General features: G+C 52.8%; 1 protein-coding gene across 1 annotated transcript; it reads left to right on the forward strand.

The window, feature by feature from the left end:
• Positions 1–211: 211 nt before the first annotated feature.
• On the forward strand, positions 212–17,024 carry TALDO1 (transaldolase 1). The gene is made up of 8 exons (XM_009245986.4): positions 212–424; positions 7,984–8,107; positions 11,053–11,160; positions 12,230–12,361; positions 15,339–15,514; positions 15,742–15,939; positions 16,283–16,428; positions 16,808–17,024. Exons 1-8 carry the CDS (start codon positions 328–330, stop codon positions 16,838–16,840), a joined length of 1,014 nt encoding a protein of 337 aa, XP_009244261.3. The 5' UTR covers positions 212–327; the 3' UTR covers positions 16,841–17,024.
• Positions 17,025–20,556: the final 3,532 nt, after the last annotated feature.

The following is a 20,556-nucleotide window of genomic DNA, read 5'->3' on the forward strand; positions in this document are numbered from 1 at the left end:
CTCCTCCAGCCCTCCCGGTGCGTCCCGCGGGGCAGGAAGGAGGCGAGGCCCAGCCGCCCCGTGTCGTGCCGGTGTTTTCCCTTGCCCGTCCGCGGCTGCTGCTGAGGACCCGGGGAGACCCCGCCTGTAGGATCCGCAGCTGCAGTGCGCGGCCGGGAGTGGTGCTCGGGCTTCGTCCCCGGGGGCGGGGCTTCGTCCAGGCGCGCAGGGACCCGCGGGCCTCGCCCTCCCGCGCCGCTCTCCGATTGGCAGGCGCCCGCGGTGCATTATGGGCCGCCCGCGCGCCCGTCCCGTCGCCTCCGCTGCCGCAGCCCCCTCGGCCTTGCTATGTCGAGCTCACCCGCGAAGCGTCAGAGGATGGAGTCCGCGCTGGACCAGCTCAAGCAGTTCACCACCGTGGTGGCCGACACGGGCGACTTCCACGGTGAGGACGGCGCGGAGCCCGGGCGCGGCGCAAGCGCCCTCCGGAGGCCCCGGCGCCCCGATTTCCCCGGGTCCCCAGTTCCGGGACGCGGACCGGGTGGCGGTGCCGCGAGCGGCTCGTTCCGGGGGGAATGAGCGCAGGTGCCGGATGTTGGGGCCAGGGGCAGCCGTGAGGGGAGCTGGGCCCGGGTCGGCCGTGAGAGGCGCGGGGCCAGCGGCGACCGTGAGGGGAGCGGGGCCGGGGGCAGCCGTGAGGAGCTGGGGTCAGCCGTGAGGGGCTCGGTGCTGGGGTCAGCGGTGCGGGCGGTACTGACGGGTCCTTGCGAGCCGTGGGGCACGAAGCCGGAGCCCCAGCCTCGCCCTCCGCCCAGGGTGGGGTCGGCTGCGCCCTCAGACCCCGCACCCGGGACGGGCTGTGGGCAGCCCGCGGGAGCCCCTCTGCGCACCCTCATGGGTCGAGGCAGCTTTCAGAGCCTTTGAGTTCAGGAGAGATTCGGGATAGAGCTTCGAGCTGACTTCCACGTGGCCAGTTTGTGCTCAGCCAGGTGCAATTTTGTTGGGCTGATGTTGTCTGCAGAGCGGGGACATCAGCTAGCTCTGACCAGAAGCTGCCAGTGCTGCCATCGCCCTTGAGCCCTGCGGTGCCCAGTGGGACAACCCCGTGGGCGGCAGGTGCCCGGCCTGCTGGACAGCCACCGCCAGGCGCACCGGGTGGGTAAAAGCCGGTGCCCATGAAAGCACAGGGTTGTTCCACTGTTAAATACTGGATTTTCCTGGGCTGGAGTTGTTTACATTGGAGAGAACTTGGAAAATACAAAGAAGGGTTATTTTATTAATACTTAGCTCTTCTGTCATCTTCAGTGCAGAGTAGACGAGCCTTGTGTCTATGTTTTGTTGAGAACAAGTAATATTTTTTAAGAAAATCATGAAACGCTTCATGGATGAATGCTGTGAGTACCTAATACGGAAGTGACTTCCTCTCTTTTCTGCTTTCTCATGGTGACTTGAGAAACAGGCTTTAATTCCTCTTCGGTAACTGAGTAAGGGCATTGTTTATCTAGCAGAGCCTAGAGAGTGAATTGGCATATTTGGCTGCTTAACCATAAAATATGGGGATTCAGTAACTGGCTTGGGGTGCCACAGTCTGCTCCGGACCCCTCTTTGGGAGATCCAAAGCTAGAGCTGTGAATCCCTCACACACACACACAGCCCCCTGTTGTAGTCCAGACCTCTCTCTTCATAAGAAAGGAAGCTCCAGAAAAGGGGCTACACATTTTTCTGCTGCTCAGTTTTTTCCCTTCTTAGCACTGAGAATAATTTGCAGTTTGCCGGGTGGACAGAGCGCTCATCTGTATTGTTCCTTGCTGGCCCTCACCAGTCAGGGCAGAGCTGGTGCGGAGTGTCAGGTCCATTACACTTGGCAGTGCAGGGCCGATAAAGATGGATTTTCCTAAACCCACACCCATAGGAGGCCTGGGGAGTCCTGGGTTTGTGGTTTTGTTTTGTATTGTTTTTTAAGAAATCTTCTGGCCCAGCGAGGTGGCTCAGGCCTGTAATCCCAGCACTTTGGGAGGTCGAGGCAGGTGGATCACGAGGTCAGGAGTTCGAGACCAGCCTGACCAACATGGGGAAACCCCCTCTCTACTAAAAATACAAAAATTAGCTGGGTGTGGTGTTGCATGCCTGTAATCCCAGCTACTTGGGAGGCTGAGGCAGGAGAATCACTGAACCCAGAAGGCGGAGGTTGCAGTGAGCCAAGATCACACCACTGCACTCCAGCCTGGGTGACAGAGCAAGACTCCGTCTCAAAAAAAAAAAAAAAAATCTTCTAAACCCAAGTCGTGACATATTTTTTTAATGAATATTAACAAGAAAATACATTCATTGATAGTATATGTTCATAAATGTTATATAGTTGTAAAATAGTCTGTTGGGTTTGTGATCCGTATTTTGTGAAGTGAAGGTTCTTAACTCCTTGTGGGAGGGAGGCACAGGCCTCTGGAAATAGCATCAAAGCTGTGAATGCTCTTCCCACAATGTGATCCTCCCCATTTTGCATTCAGTTTAAGGATCCCTGACCCTGCAACCCATTTTTGCCCCAATGGGCCTTGGTTTTGTTTTAATTTTGTAAAAGCCATTTGCTAAAAGCTGACTTTATCAAGGGGTGATTTTACAGGACGAAATGGGCTGTTTTCAGTGCCTCATTCAGTGCATTCTGGCAGACCTGTGTCAGCACTGTGCCAAATGTCGTGTTGAAATGGGTATAGATGCACAGAAGTTGCAAAATCAGCCCATACAGTCCTATGAACCCTTCAACCACTGTCCCCTGTGGTGACATCTCGTGACCATGGCATGGCATCCACACCGGGAAGTGGGCACCGCTGTGATGCTGACGCTGTTATAGACTGCAGCCTGGCTCAGGGCTCCCCAGTTTCCCCCTGCAGTGGGGCAGGGAGGCTGCGTGACAGTTTCATAAAGTGTGTAAATGCCTGTGACCGCTGTGATAAGACATAGCTGCCACATTGTCACTGAGAGCCCCGTGTCCCTGAGAGACCCCTCATTCCCTGTTCCTTGGCACCCTCTAACCTGTTCTCTACCTCTATAGTTTTGTCATTAAAGGACCCTTTGAAAGTACTTATTCCAGCCTGCGCAACATGGTAAAACCCCATCTCTACAAAAAAGAAAAAAAAAATAGCCAGGCGTATTGGCGCACACTGTAGTCCCAGCTACTCAGGAGGCTGAGTTGGGAGGATCACTTAAGCCCAGGAGGTTGAGGCAGCAGTGAGCTGTGACTGCGCCACTGCACTCCAGCGTAGGAGACAAAGCGAGACCCTGTCTCAAAAAAAAAAAAAGATACTTATTTGCCAAATAGTTACTGAACTTGTGAACTTGGGCCGGGTGCGGTGGCTCAAGCCTGTAATCCCAGCACTTTGGGAGGCCAAGGCGGGCGGATCACGAGGTCAGGAGATCGAGACCATCCTGGCTAACACGGTGAAACCCCGTCTCTACTAAAAATACAAAAAAATTATCCGGGCGTGGTGGCGGGCACCTGTAGTCCCAGCTACTCAGGAGGCTGAGGCAGGAGAATGGCGTGAACCCGGGAGGCGGAGCTTGCAGTGAGCTGAGATCGTGCCACTGCACTCCAGCCTGGGCGACAGAGCGAGACTCTGTCTCAAAAGAAAAAAAAAAAAAAGTTACTGAACTGGCTAATCTGGAGCGATGGGCCATTCTATGGGTGTCAATGGCCATAACTCTTCACCTTCACTTTCCATTTGGACAGCCAGATGAACAAGACCCCAGGTTAGGCCTCGTTGGCTTCTTTGAATTCCTAGCTTGGTTATGTGAGAAAGAACTAATATGTTAAAAGAAACAATAGTTTTAAGAATAAAGAAAACAATCCTTGGGTTTTTGTTTTTGGGGTTTTTTTTTGAGACAGGGTCTTGCTCTGTCACCCAGGCTGTATAGTGGTGCAGTCACGTGGTGCAACACGGCTAACTGCAGCCTTGACCTCCTGGGCTGAGGTGATCCCCCCACCTCAGCCTCCCAAGTAGCTGGGACTACAGATGTGCGCCACCACTCCCAGCTAACAGTCCTTGTTGAAGATAACCATGTGGTATCTGTGTTGAAGTCAAAATAAAATGTAGAGACGAATCTCTAAATTTAACGTTTTATTTGGGAAGAAAAAATTGCAGTTCAAGCAGACTGGGTGGTCTTCGATCTGTCCAAAGAACAAGAGAAAGTTGGGGCCAGCCTCGGTGGCTCATGCCTGTAATCCCAGCACTTTGGGAGGCTGAGGCAGGATTGTTTGGGCCTAGCAGTTCAGGACCAGCCTGGGCAACACAGTGAGACCACATCTCTACAAAAAATTTGTGGCTGGTGGCTTATGCCTGTAATCACAGCACTTTGGGAGGCTGAGGAGGGTGGATCACCTGAGGTCAAGAGATCGAGACCAGCCTGGCCAACATGGTGAAACCCCATCTCTACTAAAAATACAAAAAATTAGCTGGGTATTGTGGCAGGTGCCTGTAATCCCAGCTACTCCAGAGGCTGAGGCGAGATAATTGCTTGAACCTGGAAGATGGAGGTTGCAGTGAGCCAGGATCGTGCCACTGCACTCTAGCCTGGGCGACAGACTGAGACTCCGTCTCAAAATAACAATAATAATAATAATAAACCATCAACCTCATTTTGAAGGTAATTGATGTGTGTGCATGCATGCATGCGTGTGTACACAGTTCCTGTCTCATAACTCCCACAGCCCTGTTATAATGTTGGGGCACTCTAGGCCTCAGGAGCAGGCCTCGGAAAACAGAATTTCCATCGCTGACCTTCTCCTCTCCTTTCACCTGCTCCTTTCTCTCTTCAAGGGAGGGATCTTTCCTGCCTTTCTGTTTTGGAGCTGTCCATAAATAAATTCTCTACTTGCTTTTTTTTTTTTGAGGCGGAGTCTCGCTCTGTCACCCAGGCTGGAGTCAGTGGCGTGATCTCAGCTCACTGCAAGCTCCACCTCCTGGGTTCACGCCATTCTTCTGCCTCAGCCTCCAGAGTAGCTGGGACTACAGGCGCCCGCCACCATGCCCACCTAATTTTTTGTATTTTTTTTTTTTTTTTTTAGTAGAGACGGGGTTTCACCATGTTAGCCAGGATGGTCTCAATCTCCTGACCTCGTGATCCGCCTGCCTCGGACTCCCAAAGTGCTGGGATTACAGGCATGAACCACCGCGCCCAGCCGTCTACTTGCTTTTCTAATTGTGGGTCCTAAGACCCTCATTTCAGAAGGGGTCCCATCACGTACCCTGGAGGAAGGAATGTTGCACAGAGGACAGTAAGAAGGTGAACACAGAGGCGTTGCTGGGTTTCCTCACTCATTAGATGATAATATTTCAACAGGGCTGTCCATACTTCAGTCATGTCTCTCCAGTGGAGTCTCCATAAAAGGCCCAAGAGGACAGGGTTCAGGGAGCTTCCAAATACCTGAACACATGGAGCCTCCTGAAGGGTGGTGCACCCAGGGTGGGCATGGAGGCGCCGTGCCCCTTCTCACATGCCCTGCCCTATGCATCTCTTCCTCTGTGTCCTTTATATAATAAGCCAGTACATGTAAGTAAGTGTTTCCCTTACTTCTGTGATCTGCTCCAGCAAATTAATGGAACACAAAGGTTAATTCAAGTTGGCAACCCCAACTTGAAGCCAGTGGGTCAGAAGTTCTGGAGCCCAGACTTGTGACTGGTGGGAATGGAGAATCATTGGGTGGGACTAAGCCCTCAACCTGTGGGATCTGAGGCTGTCTCCAGGTAGACAGGGTTGGAATTGAATTGGAGGATGCCCAGCTGGTATCCACTGAAGAATTAATTGCTTGTTTGGTGCGTGGGGAGAAACCTCCACACATTGGTCACGGAAGTCCTCTGTGTTGATTATTCTGGTATGAGAGCAGGGGAACGCAGTTCAGGTTGTTTCTTCAGAGGCCAGGCGCAGTGGCTCACGCCTGTAATCCCAGCAATTTGGGAGGCCAAGGTGGGTGGATCACCTGAGGTCAGGAGTTCAAGACCAGCCTGGCCAACATGGCAAAACTCCGTCTCTACTAAAAATACAAAAAAAAAAAAAAAAAAAGGCCAGGCGAGGTGGCTCACAACTGTAATCCCAGCACTTTGGGAGGCTGAAGGCGGGCAGATCATGAGGTCAGGAGATCGAGACCATCCTGGCTAACACGGTGAAACCCCGTCTCTACTAAAAATACAAAAAACTAGCTGGGCGCGATGGTGGGCACCTGTAGTCCCAGCTACTTGGGAGGCTGAGGCAGGAGAGTGGCGTGAACCCAGGAGGCAGAGCTTGCAGTGAGCCGAGATAGCGCCATTGCAGTCCGGCGTGGGCGAAAGAGCGAGACTCCGTCTCAAAAAAATAAAAATACAAAAAAAAAAAAAAAAACCATAGCCTGGCGTGGTGGCTCGTGCCTGTAATCCCAGCTACTCATGGGGCTGAGGCAGGAGAATTGCTTGAACCTGGGAGTTGGAGGTTTTAGTGAGCTGAGCTCACGCCACTGCACTCCAGCCTGGGCAATGGTGCAAGACTCCGTCTTGGAAAAAAATAAAAAATAAATACAAGTACAAAAATTAGCAAGGCATCATGGTGTGTGCCTGTAGTCCCAGCTACTCAGGACGCTGAGGTAGGAGAATCACTTGAACCCTGGAGGAGGAGGTTGCAGTGAGGCAAGATCATTTCACTGCACTCCAGCCTGGATGACAGAGTGAGACTCTGTGTCAAAAAAAAAAGCTACTCAGTGGCTACAAGTTTGGACTTTTTGAACTGTTTAGTTGGTTACTCTGAAGAAAAAAACTTTTTTATTTTTTTTGCAACAGAGTCTTGCTCCATTGCCCAGGCTGTAGTGCAGTGGCACAATCTCGGCCCACTGCAACTTCCACCTCCCGGGTCCAAGTGATTTTCCTGCCACAGCCTCCTGAGTAGCTGGGATTATAGGCATGCTGACCACCACGCCTGGCTAATTTTTGTATTTTTAGTAGGGACAGGGTTTCGCCATGTTAGCCAGGCTGGTCTCGAACTCCTGACCTCAAGTGATCCACCCCCATTGGCCTCCCAAAGTGCTGGGATTACAGGTGTGAGCCACTGTGCCCAGCCACTGAGTAGCATTTTATGACTGGGTTGATTAAAGCAGAGAATGTCAGCTTTACAAAAGGGACCACCAGTACAATTTGAACAAAAACTTGGGACATTGTCAAAGTTGCCCACTCCGACTAAAAGGATTCTTAGGTCAGGTTTTGTCAAGTTACCTGCAGAAGCTACTGAATGCGATATTTATTTTATTTGTTTGTTTGTTTATTTATTTATGAAACAGAGTCTCACTCTGTCACCCAGGCTGGAGTGCAGTGGTGTGATCTCGGCTCACTGCAAGCTCCGCCTACCGGATTCAAGCCATTCTGCTGCCTCAGCCTCCCGAGTAGCTGGGACCACAGGTGCCCGCCACCACACTCGGCTAGTTTTTTGTATTTTTAGTAGAGACGAGGTTTCACCGTGTTAGCCAGGATGGTCTCGATCTCCTGACCTTGTGATCCACCCGCCTCAGCCTCCCAAAGTGCTGGGATTACAGGCGTGAGCCACCGCACCCGGCTCCCCTTGGCTTCTTGACTCTGTTGTAGCTGGGTGTGGTGATAATGACCCAGTCCATAAGATCAGCGTTCACATGTGGGTCACTGACTAGACCGCGCGCCTCCTTGTGGTGGTACGGCAGCGGGACGCACATTTTCGTTTGGCCAGCGTTCTCCCAGCTGTCTCACCTCTCACTCCTGTGCTGTTACAAGTCACCTCTTGCAGGGGCATATTTGATCGCTGGGCACTTAGTGTTTGTTGTTTCATCATTATGCAAACAGCCGCCTCTGGATGAACCTTCAGTGACCCAGAAGAAGGTGTGAGAAGTGTGGCTGGACCCCGCTTTGGGAAAGGCTCTGGACCCCCCTAACGTCCTGGGGAATTACAGGGTTCCTTCACATGTTTCCAGTTGGAAGCAAGCGCTCCACTTACTTTGGCTTTTGAAAACTATTTCCCTAGCCATCGACGAGTACAAGCCCCAGGATGCTACCACCAACCCGTCCCTGATCCTGGCCGCAGCACAGATGCCCGCTTACCAGGAGCTGGTGGAGGAGGCCATCGCCTATGGCCGGCAGCTGGGCGGGTGAGTGCCTGGACTCGGGAGGGTCCCAGCTAGGCCCTCGTGCTGGTCTAGTTGGCCTTGCCTCCCTCCCTAACTGAATTTTAGTTCTCAAACACCATGAACTCAAGGGAAAACAAAACCCTATCTTTTTGCCTATTTTTGTTTATTGAAGTGTAATCTGCATGAAGTAATCTGCACCCGTGGTAAATGAGCGGTTCAGAGAGTCTTGCCAATGTGTGTACCCTGTAAACACCACCCCAGTCAAGATGCAGAGCACTTGCAGACCCCTAGAGGCCCCTCCTCCCCTCCTGTAGTCAGTCTCCCCAGCTGTGGTAACACTTATCTTCTGGCTGTCATTTTATTTTATTTTTTACTTTTCAGACGGAGCCTCGCTCTGTCACCCAGGCTGGAGTATAGTGGAGCGATCTTGGCTCACTACAGCTTCCGCCTCCCCAGTGCAGGCAATTCTCCTGCCTCAGCCTCCCAATTAGCTGGGATTACAGGTGTGTACCACCACTCCTGGCTAATTTTTTTTTTTTTTTTGAGACAGAGTTTTGCTTTTGTTGTACAGGCTGGAGTGCACTGGCACAATCTCGGCTCTTCGCAACCTCTGCCTCCCGGATTCAAGCGATTCTCCTGCCTCAGCCTGCAGAGTAGCTGGGATTACAGGCATGCACCACCATACCCAGCTATAATTTTTGTATTTTTGATGGAGACAGGGTTTCACCATGTTGGCCAGGCCGGTCTCGAACTTCTTACCTCAAGTGATCCGCCTGCCTTGGCCTCCCACAGTGCTCGGATTACAGACGTGAGCCACCGTGCCTGGCTTTTTAATTTTTTAATAGCTTTTATAACTCCCAGAATGTTCTCTGGCACCTGTTTGCAGTAGGTCCCCACTCCCTTACCCAACCAAGCAACTGTAGAGCCCTCTTCATGCCCGTGGCTTTGCATATTTTAGATGTCATTTTAGATTCTCTTCAGGGTAATAATTCAAAGCTTGAAGATGGTGCCGAGCAGGCAACGTGGGCACCACACAGGAGCAGGTCCCTCTCTGGTACTGGCTTTGCTTAGGTCCAGGTGGCTGGTGAGTGGCTCCCCTGACCATGTTGTGACAGCTACTCTGGACACTGAGTCTGACCCTCTCCTCTCTCTTCTTAGCTCCCTTTTCCTCCTCTCATGGTGTTGCGCCCCTGTGGCATCAGTGAGGCCTTGATGCTCCTGTTATTGGGTGACACTGGTGCCTTTGCTTGGCTGGGTGATCAACAGATGAGCCCTGCACCCATGTCCAGGTAGCCCAAGAATTTTTTTTTTTTTTTTTTTTGAGATAGAGTTTGGCTCTGTCACCTAGGCTGGAGTGCAGTGTCGCAATCTCAGCTCACTGCAGCTTCTACGTCCTGGGCTCAAGCCAGCCTCCCACCTCAGCCTCCCAAGTAGCTGGGACTACAGGTGCACGCCACCACACCTGGCTAATATTTGTATTTGTTTTTAGAGGCAGGGTTTCGCCATGTTGCCCTAGCTGGTTTCGAACTCCTGAGCTTGAGCAGTCTGCCCACCTTGGCCTGCCAGAGTGCTGTCATTACAGGCGTAAGCCACTGCACCCGGTCTGGCCCAAGAATTCTAACCCCTGAGCATCTAGCTGAAGATCTTCCTGTGTGTAGTGGGCTAACAGGGCTGCTCAGATTTTGGAACAGCATCATGGATTTCACCTGGTGTCTGTCCAGTGACTTTGAAGAGATAGAAAATATAATATTTTGCAAGTGCCAAAAGATAGAGGGATGCAGTTTGGGATGATGAAAAGAGATCTGGACATGGATGGTGATGGTTGTACAGAACTGTGAATGTGCTGAATACATTTAAAAATGGCGGGCTGGGGGCAGTGGTGCACGCCTGTAACCCCAGTGCTTTGGTAGGCCAAGATGGGAGGATCCTTTCAGCCTAAGAGTTCGAGAACAGTCTAGGCAATAGGGCAAAACTCTGTCTCTACAAAAAAATATAAAAATTAGCTGGGCATGGGCCAGGCATGGTGGCTCACGCCTGTAATCCCAGCACCTTGGGAGGCCGAGACGGCCGGATCACAAGGTCAGAAGATCGAGACCATCCTGGCTAACACGGTGAAACCCCCGTCTCTACCAAAAATACAAAAAAATTAGCCGGGCATAGTAGAGGGCGCCTGTAGTCCCAGCTACTCAGGAGGTTGAGGCAGGAGGATGGCGTGAACCGCGGGGGGAAGAGCTGGCAGTGAGCCGAGATTGCGCCACTGCACTCCAGCCTGGGCGACAGAGCGAGACTCCATCTCAACAAAACAAAACAATACAAAAAAATTAGCCAGGTGTAGAGGTGTGCAGCACAGTCCCAGCTACTTGGGAGGCTGAGGCAGGAGGATGACTTGAGCCCGGGCGGTCAAAGCTGTAATGAGCTATAATCACACTACTGCGCTCCAGCCTGAGCTGGAGACCCTCTCTTGGGAAAAAAAAAAAGGATAAGATGGGAAATTTTATGCTATATGTATTATTTGGCCACAATTAAAAAAATGTTTTAAGAGAAAAAACGATGGAGGGAAGGAAATTTGGCAAAGAAATAACAGAATTTATTTTGTAGAGTCTTGTGCACTTGAACCTCAGAAGCTTTTTTATTTTTCTTGAGACGGAGTCTCACTCTGTTGCCCAGGCTGGAGTGCAGTGGCGCTATCTCTGCTCACTGCAAGCTCCACCTCCCAGGTTCACGCCATTCTCCTGCCTCAGCCTCCCAAGTAACTGGGACTACAGGCGCCTGCCACCATGCCCAGCTAATTTTTTAATATTTTTAGTAGAGACGGGGTTTCACCGTGTTAGCCAGGATGGTCTCGATCTCCTGAGCTCATGATCCGCCCGCCTCGGCCCCCCAAAGTGCTGGGATTACAGGCGTGAGCCACCACGCCTGGCGAACCTCAGAAGCTTCTAATCTGCTTTTTTCCCTTTGAATTTCAGGTCACAAGAGGACCAGATTAAAAATGCTATTGATAAACTTTTTGTGTTGTTTGGAGCAGAAATACTAAAGAAGATTCCGGGCCGAGTATCCACAGAAGTAGACGCAAGGTAAGGATGCTTGCTCCTGCACTGGACGGGCTGGTCAGGTGTCCACAGTTGCACACATGGATGCCAACGTGAGGTCAAGGGGCTGCTTCACCTATGGTCTTCATCCCATGGGCCCAAGAGAAGGTTTATTTTGAGCTCTCCCACAGTTGGTAGTGATGACCAAGAGCTCCTTGTTTAGCAACTGATCTTTAGTGTTTTTTATTTTGATTTTGATTTCTTTATTTTTGAGATGGAGTCTCGCACTGTCACCCAGGCTGGAGTACAGTGGCGCAGTCTCAGCTCACTGCAACCTCTGTCTCCCAGCTTGAAGCATTTTTCTGCTTCAGCCTCCCAAGTAGCTGAGATTACAGGCACCTGCCACCACGCCTGGCTAATTTTTTGTATTTTTAGTAGAGGCGGGGTTTCACCATCTTGGCCAGGCTGGTCTTGAACTCCTGACCTCATGATCCACCTGCCTCGGCCTCCCAAAGTGCTGGGATTACAGGCATGAGCCACTGTGCCCGGCCGCTAGTGTTTTTTGTTTTGATTTGTTTTGTTTGTTTTTTGAGACAGAGTCTCGCTCTGTCGCCAGTGTAGAGTGCAGTGGCACGATCTCAGCTCACTGCAACCTTCACCTCCCGGGTTCAAGCAATTCTCCTGCCTCAGCCTCCCGAGTAACTGGGACTATGGATGCCCGCCACCATACCCAGCTAATTTTTTTGTATTTTTAGTGGCGACAGGGTTTCACCATGTTGGCCAGGAATGGTCTCGATCCCTTGACCTCGTGATCTTCCCGCGTCAGCCTCCCAAAGTGTTGGGATTACAGGCGTGAGCCACCGTGCCCGGCCTAGTGTTTTTTAATACAAATTATAGCCTATGGATCCCACTGAGGACCTTTGTTTGTGAGACTGGGTGTGAGTTGCTGTCAGAGCCATTCTGCAAACCTCAAGTGAGGGGAAGGTTGGGGGCAGTGGTTGGTGCTTACGGTGGTGCAGCTCAAAACTGACGGGCAGACACCCGGCCTCCAGCTTGCTCTGTGTGGTGGGCAACCTGCGTGATCTGAGGGGATGGGTTCTTCTTGCTTCTACAGGCTCTCCTTTGATAAAGATGCGATGGTGGCCAGAGCCAGGCGGCTCATCGAGCTCTACAAGGAAGCTGGGATTAGCAAGGACCGAATTCTTATAAAGCTGTCATCAACCTGGGAAGGAATTCAGGCTGGAAAGTAAGTGGTCCCCCACAAGGAAGGAGCTCTCAGAGATTTTTCCTCTGTTGTTGGGGTAGGGTCTACATAGCATCAGGCAAGTTTGACTCTCTCAGCCCTGGGGAATGCCAGACTGGGGAGCACAGCCCACAGCTTGGACTTGACCAGCTGATGTCAGCCTAGATCTGCCCTCTGCTCCAGAGCCAGCTCCCTCACTTGCTGGTGATCAGAAATGAGGGATTTCCCAGGAAGTACCATCCACCCACCCAGCAGAGAAGAAAAGCCACTAGTTAGCACCTGCAGATTCAGATTCTTTCATTCCTCTGTCCTGATCAACGCAAGCCTATATTTACATGATTTTTAAAAAGTAAACTATTGTTATATAAAATGTATGCTGGCTGGGCAAGATGGCTCATGCCTGTAATCCCAGCAATTTGGGAGCCTGAGATGGGAGGATCACTTGAGCCCAGGAGTTCCAGACCAGCCTGGGCAACAAAGTGAAACCTTATCTCTACAAAAACATAAAGAAATTTTAGGCTGGGCACAGTGGCTCACACCTGTAATCCCAGCACTTTGGGAGGCCGAGGCGTGGGGATCATGAGGTCAGGAGATCGAGACCATCCTGGCTAACACGGTGAAACCCCGTCTCTACTAAAAAATATAAAATATTAGCCAGGCGTGGTGGCACACACCTGTAGTCCCATTTAGGAGGCTGAGGCAGGAGAATTGCTTGAACCCAGGAGGTGAAGGTTGCAGTTAGCTGAGATCACACCACTGCACTCCAATCTGGGTGACAGAGCAAGACTCCGTCTCAAAAAAAAAAAACTTTTAGGCCGGGCGCAGTGGCTCATACCTGTAATCCCAGCACTCTGGAAGGCTGAGGTGGGTAGATCGCCTGAGGTCAGGAGTTCGAGACCAGCCTGGCCAAGATAGTGGAACCCCATCTCTACCAAAACTATAAAAAATTTAGCTGGGTGTGGTGGCAGGTGCCTGTAATCCTAGCTACATGGGAGGCTGAAGCAGGAGAATCACTTCAACCTGGGAGGTGGAGGTTGCAGTGAGCCAAGACTGCACCATTGTACTCCAGCCTGGGCAACAGAATGAGACTCCATCTCAAAAAAAGAAAAAGAAAAACTAGCCCACCCCTATGATTCCAGCTACTTAGGAGGCTGAGGCGGGAGGATCGCTTGAGCCTGGGAGGTTGAGGTTCCAGTAGCTATGATCGCACCACTGCACTCCAGCCTGGGTGACAGAGTGAGACCCTGTCTCAGAAAAACCAAACCAAACATATGTATGTTCAGAGTGGAAGAGACAGAAAATGTATAAAACAAAGTAAAACTCCTCTGTGATGTTCTCACCCAGAAGCAGCCAATGCTATACTCAAATAATTCGCATCAGGAAGAGGTGTTTTGTTTCCATATCTGTGTGTTTGCATGTTCTGCCACCTGCCATCACTGACCTGCTCTGAGATAGCATCTCACTTTTTCACCACGGCTGGAGTGCAGTGGCACGAACTTGGCTCACTGCAGCCTTGATTCTAGGCTCAAGCGATCTTTCCACCTCAGTCCCCCAAGTGGCTGGGATGACAAGCACGCACACCACTCCTGGGTAATTTCACCATGTTCCCCAGGCTGGTCTCCAACCCCTGGGCTCAAGAGATCTCTACCCATCTTGGCCTCCCAAAGTGCTGGGATTATAGGCATGAGCCATTGTGCCTGGCCTCATTTGTGTGTTTTTTTTTTTTTTGAGACGGAGTTTCGCTTTTGTCCAGGCTGGAGTGCAGTGGTGCTATCTCAGCTTACTGCAACCTCCACCTTCGGGGTTCAAGAGATTCTCCTGCCTCAGCCTCCGGAGTAGCTGGGATTACAGGCAGGCGCCACCACTCCCGCCTAATTTTATATTTTTAGTAGAGATGGGGTTTCTCCATGTTAGTCAGGCTGGTCTCGAACTCCCAACCTTGGGTGATCCGGCCGCCTCGGCCTCCCAAAGTGTTGGGATTACAGGTGTGAGCCACTGCACCTGGCCGGCCCATTTGTTTTTATATGTTGAAAAATACTCCATTTTATGGATAGGCTACAGTTATTCATCTGTTGATGGACACCTGGTGAGTTTCCACCTCTTGAGCTGTGATGTATATTGCTGTGGTCGGTTTCCATTTCTCAGGCTGTGATGTATACTGCTGCTATGAACACATCTGCTGATATGAACACATTTGCTGCTATGAACACATCTGCAGCTATGAACACAGATGTGCAAGTTTTGTCCCGGACACGTGTTTTTGTTTCTCGTGGGCATACGCCTAGGAGTGGAGTCTGAGTGACTGCTGGAGGAACTGCACGCTGTTTCCCAACTCAGCTGTGCCATCTGCTGTCCCCCTCGAACACCCCTGTGTGGCCATGTGGCAGAGGCGCCTGGGGAGGGAACTTGTGTCTGAAGGTGCCTGAGCAGAGCCTTGGCTGTCTCATCCCATGCCCCAGCCACATGGCAAAGTATGGGCACTGCCCTGTCCTTGGGGATCAACCCCAGGATGTCCAAAGTGTACTGGGATTTGGGCAAGGGGCATAGTGTGGCCAAGGGGCTCCTCTCAGCAGAAACCAGGGTGCTATGGGCCTGCTGCAGGGTGGCCCCAGGAATGGCTAGGGTGGAACACGGTGAGGACTGGAATGTGGTCAGAGATGACTGAGTGGTTCTAGCCTGGGAGCTGAGCCGTGGTGAGTTCTGGGATGAGGTGATGGCCTGGCGCAAGAGCACAGCCACCCAGAAGGCCTCCCTTGCCTTTGTCTATTGTGTAATGTGGGTTGGAGAAAATTCTGGTCACCCATAACCCACTATCCACTTAGAACCCTCTTGAGTGTTACAGATTTGTTCTTAACAATGGCATGAGCCTGTTCCTGCCTTTTTAGTTTAAGGCCCGTGAGCATCTTTGGCAGCCCGTGGCTCTGGGTGGGCACCTGGCGTGCATTCACCTGCCCCGCCCTCACCTGTCCCCACCCTGCAGGGAGCTCGAGGAGCAGCACGGCATCCACTGCAACATGACGTTACTCTTCTCCTTCGCCCAGGCTGTGGCCTGTGCCGAGGCGGGTGTGACCCTCATCTCCCCATTTGTTGGGCGCATCCTTGATTGGCATGTGGCAAACACCGACAAGAAATCCTACGAGCCCCTGGAAGACCCTGGTGAGGGTCCCTCTGTGGTAATGGGGTAAGGGGAGCAGCCTCAGCAGCTCCTCAGGCAGGAAGAGCCCAAGACGGAGCTGCCGTATCAACAAGCAGTGAGGTGCACAGGTTGGCGCGGGGCAGGCAGGGGTGGCGGCTCAAGGCAGTGCAGCCAGCAGGCACTGGGAGGGCAGATGGGGTGGTACCTCTGCTGAAGCATTCCTGGTCACAGCTTCGTCTCTTTCCAGGGGTAAAGAGTGTCACTAAAATCTACAACTACTATAAAAAGTTTGGCTACAAAACCATTGTCATGGGCGCCTCCTTCCGCAACACGGGCGAGATCAAAGCACTGGCCGGCTGTGACTTCCTCACCATCTCACCCAAGCTCCTGGGAGAGCTGCTCCAGGACAACGCCAAGCTGGTGCCTGTGCTCTCAGCCAAGGCGGGTGAGGCCCCATTGCCCAGCTGTGGCTGCTGCTCGGGCAAGGCCAGCACTGCCCTGCCGCGGCGCCCCGTGGGTGATCCCTCCCACCTGTGGGGCGAGCTCATCTCGGGAGACATGAGGGTGAAGGAGACCTCAACAGAGGGCTTGGCTTTCCTAACACATCTCACTCAAGTCGTCAGCCAAGGCTCTGTGGGCTGAACCCCACTTCCAGTGTGAGTCTTGCTGGGGCCAAGGCCTGGGCCTGGTGGGAGATACTTGGGTGCAGCGGTTCAGGCCCTGAGCCCAGGGGGCCAAGGTGGGCAGGGACATGGAGCAGGCATGGAAGGCTGGTTCTTGTCCCCCAGCCCAAGCCAGTGACCTGGAAAAAACCCACCTGGATGAGAAGTCTTTCCGTTGGTTGCACAACGAGGACCAGATGGCTGTGGAGAAGCTCTCTGATGGGATCCGCAAGTTTGCCGCTGATGCAGTGAAGCTGGAGCGGATGCTGACAGTGAGTGTTGTGTGTGGGTGGCCACATATGCCAAGTCCCATGAGAGACCGGGCCTGGGCCTCGGGGTTCAAGCTGGGCAGAGTTAAAACTTCAGTGAGACCCCAGGTCTCATTCACGTGCTGTCCAGCGAGTGGGGCCTGTTGAGGCCATCCCAGGGTGGAGGGTGTGTGGCACCCAGGGGTGCCCCCAGGATGCTTGGTGGGTCCTGGCTCCTCTCTGGCCTGTGTGGTGACTGTGGTGTTGGCCACCCTGTGGCCGTGGCCCCCACACAGAGTGCACACCCCACAAGGGCCTCCCTTCTTCCACATGGTGCCTTGTGAGGCTTCATGGTGCAGAAGGCAGGGTGGGGAGGCGCAGCTCCTGCTCTGTTTGTTTCTAGGAACAAATGTTCAATGCAGAGAATGGAAAGTAGCGCATCCCTGAGGCTGGACTCCAGATCTGCACCGCCGGCCAGCTGGGGTCTGACTACACATGGCTTCTGATGAATCTTGTGTTTTTTACAAATTAGAGCAGGGCAGGGACAGATCATAGATTTCTGATTTTATGTAAAATTTTGCCTAATACATTAAAGGAGTCACTTTTCCTGTGCTGTTTCATTCACTGTCTCCGTCCCCTTTGTCCCCTAAGCATCACCTGCCCCAGCTGTGATGGGCTGTAACCTAGGTCAGGACTCAGAGATGGGGTCAGGGTACCCCAGACACAACCCACCGCCTGGGCCACCACCTGGGAACCCAGGTCAGGGTTGTTGCTGGGAGGCCACTGGTGGAGTTAGGCGAAGGGCAGGCTTCTGATGCCAGGGGCTCCCAAGGTGTTGTCCCAGGTGGGTCACAGATGAACTCTGAAACAGTCTCAAGCCTCCAAGCGTGGGCAGATTTGGATGCCTCCCAGAGGAGCAGTCCCAGCCGGACCCTCCCTCCTGCTTTTGAGGGCCTGGGCCTCCTGTTCCCTGTCAAGGCTGCCCTGCCCATGCCCCCTGCCCCCCTCCTGTCCCGTTGTGGCTGAGACCCTGCATGGGATGCCAGCTTCCTGCATGGGGTCATGGTGCCACCTTGTGGGGGCAGCACGACACGCACCAGCCACTGGCCTTGAAGTCGCCACCCCTATTTTTTTTGTTGTTTGAGATGGAATCTCACTCTTGCCCAGGCTGGAATGCACCCAGGCAGTGGTGCGATCTCGGCTCCCTGCAACCTCCGCCTCCCAGTTTCAAGCGATTCTCTTTACCTCAGCCCCCCCAAGTAGCTGGGATTACAGGTGCCTGCCACCACACCCGGCTAATTTTTTGTATTTTAGTAGAGACAGTGTTTCACCATGTTGGCCAGGCTAGTCTTGAACTCCTGACCTCAAGTGATCCACCTGCCTCCGCCTTCCAAAGTGTTGGGATTACAGGCATGAGCCACCGGGCCCGGCCTTTTTTTTTTTTTTTTTTTGAGACGGAGTCTTGCTCTGTCACCCAGGCTGGAGTGGCGTGATCTGGGCTCAATGCAACCTCTGTCTCCTGGGTTCAAGAGATTCTCCTGCCTCAGCCTCCTGAGTAGCTGGGATTACAGGCACCCACCACAACACCCGGCTAATTTTTGTATTTTTAGTAGAAACGGGGTTTCACCATGTTGGCCAGGCTGGTCTCAAACTCCTGACCTCAAGTGATGTGCCTGCTTCGGGCTCCCAAAGTGCTGGGACCACTGCATCTGGCTCTCCCCGTTTTTTATTTTATTTTATTTTTTGAGACAGTCCCACTCCGTCACCCAGGTTGGAGTGCAATGGTGCGATATCAGCTCACTGCAACCTCTGCCTCCCAGATTCAAGCGATTCTCCTGCCTCAGCCTCCCAAGTAGCTGGGATTACAGGCGCCCACCACCAAGTCTAGCTAATTTTTGTATATTTAGTAGAGACGGGGTTTCACCATTTTGGCCAAGCTGGTCTTGAACTCCTGACCTTGCGATCCACCCACCCTGGCCTCCCAAAGTGTTGGGATTACAGGCGTGAGCCACCGTGCCCGGCCTCTCCCTGTTTTTCAATACAGGGCCTCACTCTGTTGCCCAGGCTGGAGTGCAGTGGTGCAATCTTGGCTCACTGTAGCCTCCACCTCTCAGGCTCAAGTGATCCTCCCACCTGTAGTTGAGACATGGCTAATTTTCTATTTTTTGTAGAGATGGGGTCTCACCACACTGCCTAGGCTGGTCTCAAACTCCTAGGCTCATGCAATCCTCCTGCTGCGGCCTCCTAAAGTGCAGGGATTACAGGCCTGAGCCACTGCACCCGGCCACCTTTATGGATCCTAACCCGAACCTGAAACCCAGTGCAGCAGCATCAGCCCTGCAAATAGTTCGTCAACTGGAGTTTGAATGCAATGGGTTGCACTACGAAGGGCTTGGTGGGGTCAGTGATGGGTGGTCTATGCGGTGGTCCCTCTGTTCCTAGAAACATTACAGGGTGAGTGCCATACCGAGTCCTGGTCAGGCTGCAGGGAGAACAAGGCAAGGGGGCTCCTGGACCCACATCTGTCCGGCCTCCTGGTTGTGGACATGGAAGGCCAGCCTTGGCAGTGATCCAAGGACTGCCCTGGGCCCCACCCAGAGGTCAGCAGGGGACCTCCCCATGGCTCTAGGGCAGCCCCTTCCTCCTCCCCTCCCTGGAAGCCTCTGCCAGGTCTAGGCCCCTGTGCCCCATGCCTTTTTGCAGGTTGCAGGTTAGCCCTTCCTGGCTCCAGGGATGGCAGGCACTGCAAAAGAAGGGTCACTTGAGCCCCCATTTGCTAGGGTCTGGAGCAGCTTCTGGACCTGCCCCCACCCCTCCAAGGGCAGGGACAGCACTGGACTGTAGGATGGAGCTGCAGCTTCTTGCCCTGAACCTAAAACAAGCTACCCTACCTTACACCAGGCATCTGGCCGCCGCCCCTCAGTTCCAGCCTGGATTGGGCATGCCTCGCCCATCCAGGGTGCAGAGGGGACAACCCTGGGGCAGAGCAGCAGGCCAGGGAGGCAGCTGGGCCGCCAGTGCCCTTGATCAAGACCAGTGCAGGGCTCCTGGGGTGGAGGGCTGAGTGGGTAGAGCCCTCCGCACACCAACCCCCACTGCTGAGGAGTCCCTCCCACCCTTCAAGGCTTCCCACAGGAGGCCAGGCCTCTGCCTCTGAGCCGGTCAACAGGCTAAGTCCTAAGAGGACATCAAAGGTCTTGTGGCTCCCAATTATTAACAGCATCACTATTTCCAAGGAGACCCAGCAGAATGGGGCTCTGGGGATGTGACTAAGTTTGTGAATGTTGTTTGCAAACATCAAGTTCACCCACTTGCCCCTATGATGCAGTCATCTTAGAACTGTGAAACCATCACCCCAAAATGAAATCTCATACCTATTTGTCTCCATTCCCAGCCTCAAACAATCTACTTTCTGTCTGGCTTACATTTTCTGGATATTTCACAAAAATGGAATCACAGGGCAAAGGCCTTTTGAGACAGGCTTCTCTCACTCACTCAGCATTCTGTCCAGGTCCGCCCACATCATAGAACGTAAAAGAACTTCACTCCTAGCCGGGCGTGGCGGTGCGTCCCCGCAGTGGCCGGGCGTGGCGGTGCGTCCCCGCAGTGGCCGGGCGTGGTGGTGCGTCCCTGTAGTCTCGTCTACTGGGAAGGCTGAGGTGGAAGGATCACTTGAGGCCAGTTCAAGGCTGCAAAGAGCAGTAACTGCGCCTGTGAATAGTCGCACTCCAGCCAGGGCAATGGAGCAAGATCCTATTAAAAATAATTTCACTCCTTTTTAATAGCCAAATCCACCATATGAATATGTTGCTCTTATTAATAGATACCAATGATTATTAAATATATTGACAACCCATTGTATGAAAACAACTTATCCATTACCATGAGCAGTTCTGCTGTGAACACCAGGACACCATTTGTATGCAGCTGCATGGTTTTATTCCTCGTGGGTAGATGAACACACACTGGTATATGGGGAAATCCTCACCCACCCTCTGCTGCTCTTCCGGAGGTCCTGTCCTCTTGCTTTCCTCCTCTGCCCCAGCCTGGTGCTGCCCCAAGCCCTGCCCTGACAGAGAGAGAACTGGGCACAGCAGGGAGGCTCTCCAAGCCAGAGGCCTTGCACGCAGCTGAGGAATAACGCAGGGGCCT

Source organism: Pongo abelii, chromosome 9 (genome assembly GCF_028885655.2).
Source record: "Pongo abelii isolate AG06213 chromosome 9, NHGRI_mPonAbe1-v2.0_pri, whole genome shotgun sequence".
NCBI lineage: Eukaryota > Metazoa > Chordata > Mammalia > Primates > Hominidae > Pongo > Pongo abelii.

Coding starts and splice junctions, on each gene's coding strand:
- TALDO1 (XM_009245986.4), top strand. CDS start 328: ATGTCGAGCTCACCCGCGAAGCGTCAGAGGATGGAGTCCGCGCTGGAC. Junction 12,362..15,338: donor GAAGGAATTCAGGCTGGAAA/GTAAGTGGTCCC, acceptor CCCACCCTGCAG/GGAGCTCGAGGAGCAGCACG. Junction 15,940..16,282: donor TGTGCTCTCAGCCAAGGCGG/GTGAGGCCCCAT, acceptor CTTGTCCCCCAG/CCCAAGCCAGTGACCTGGAA.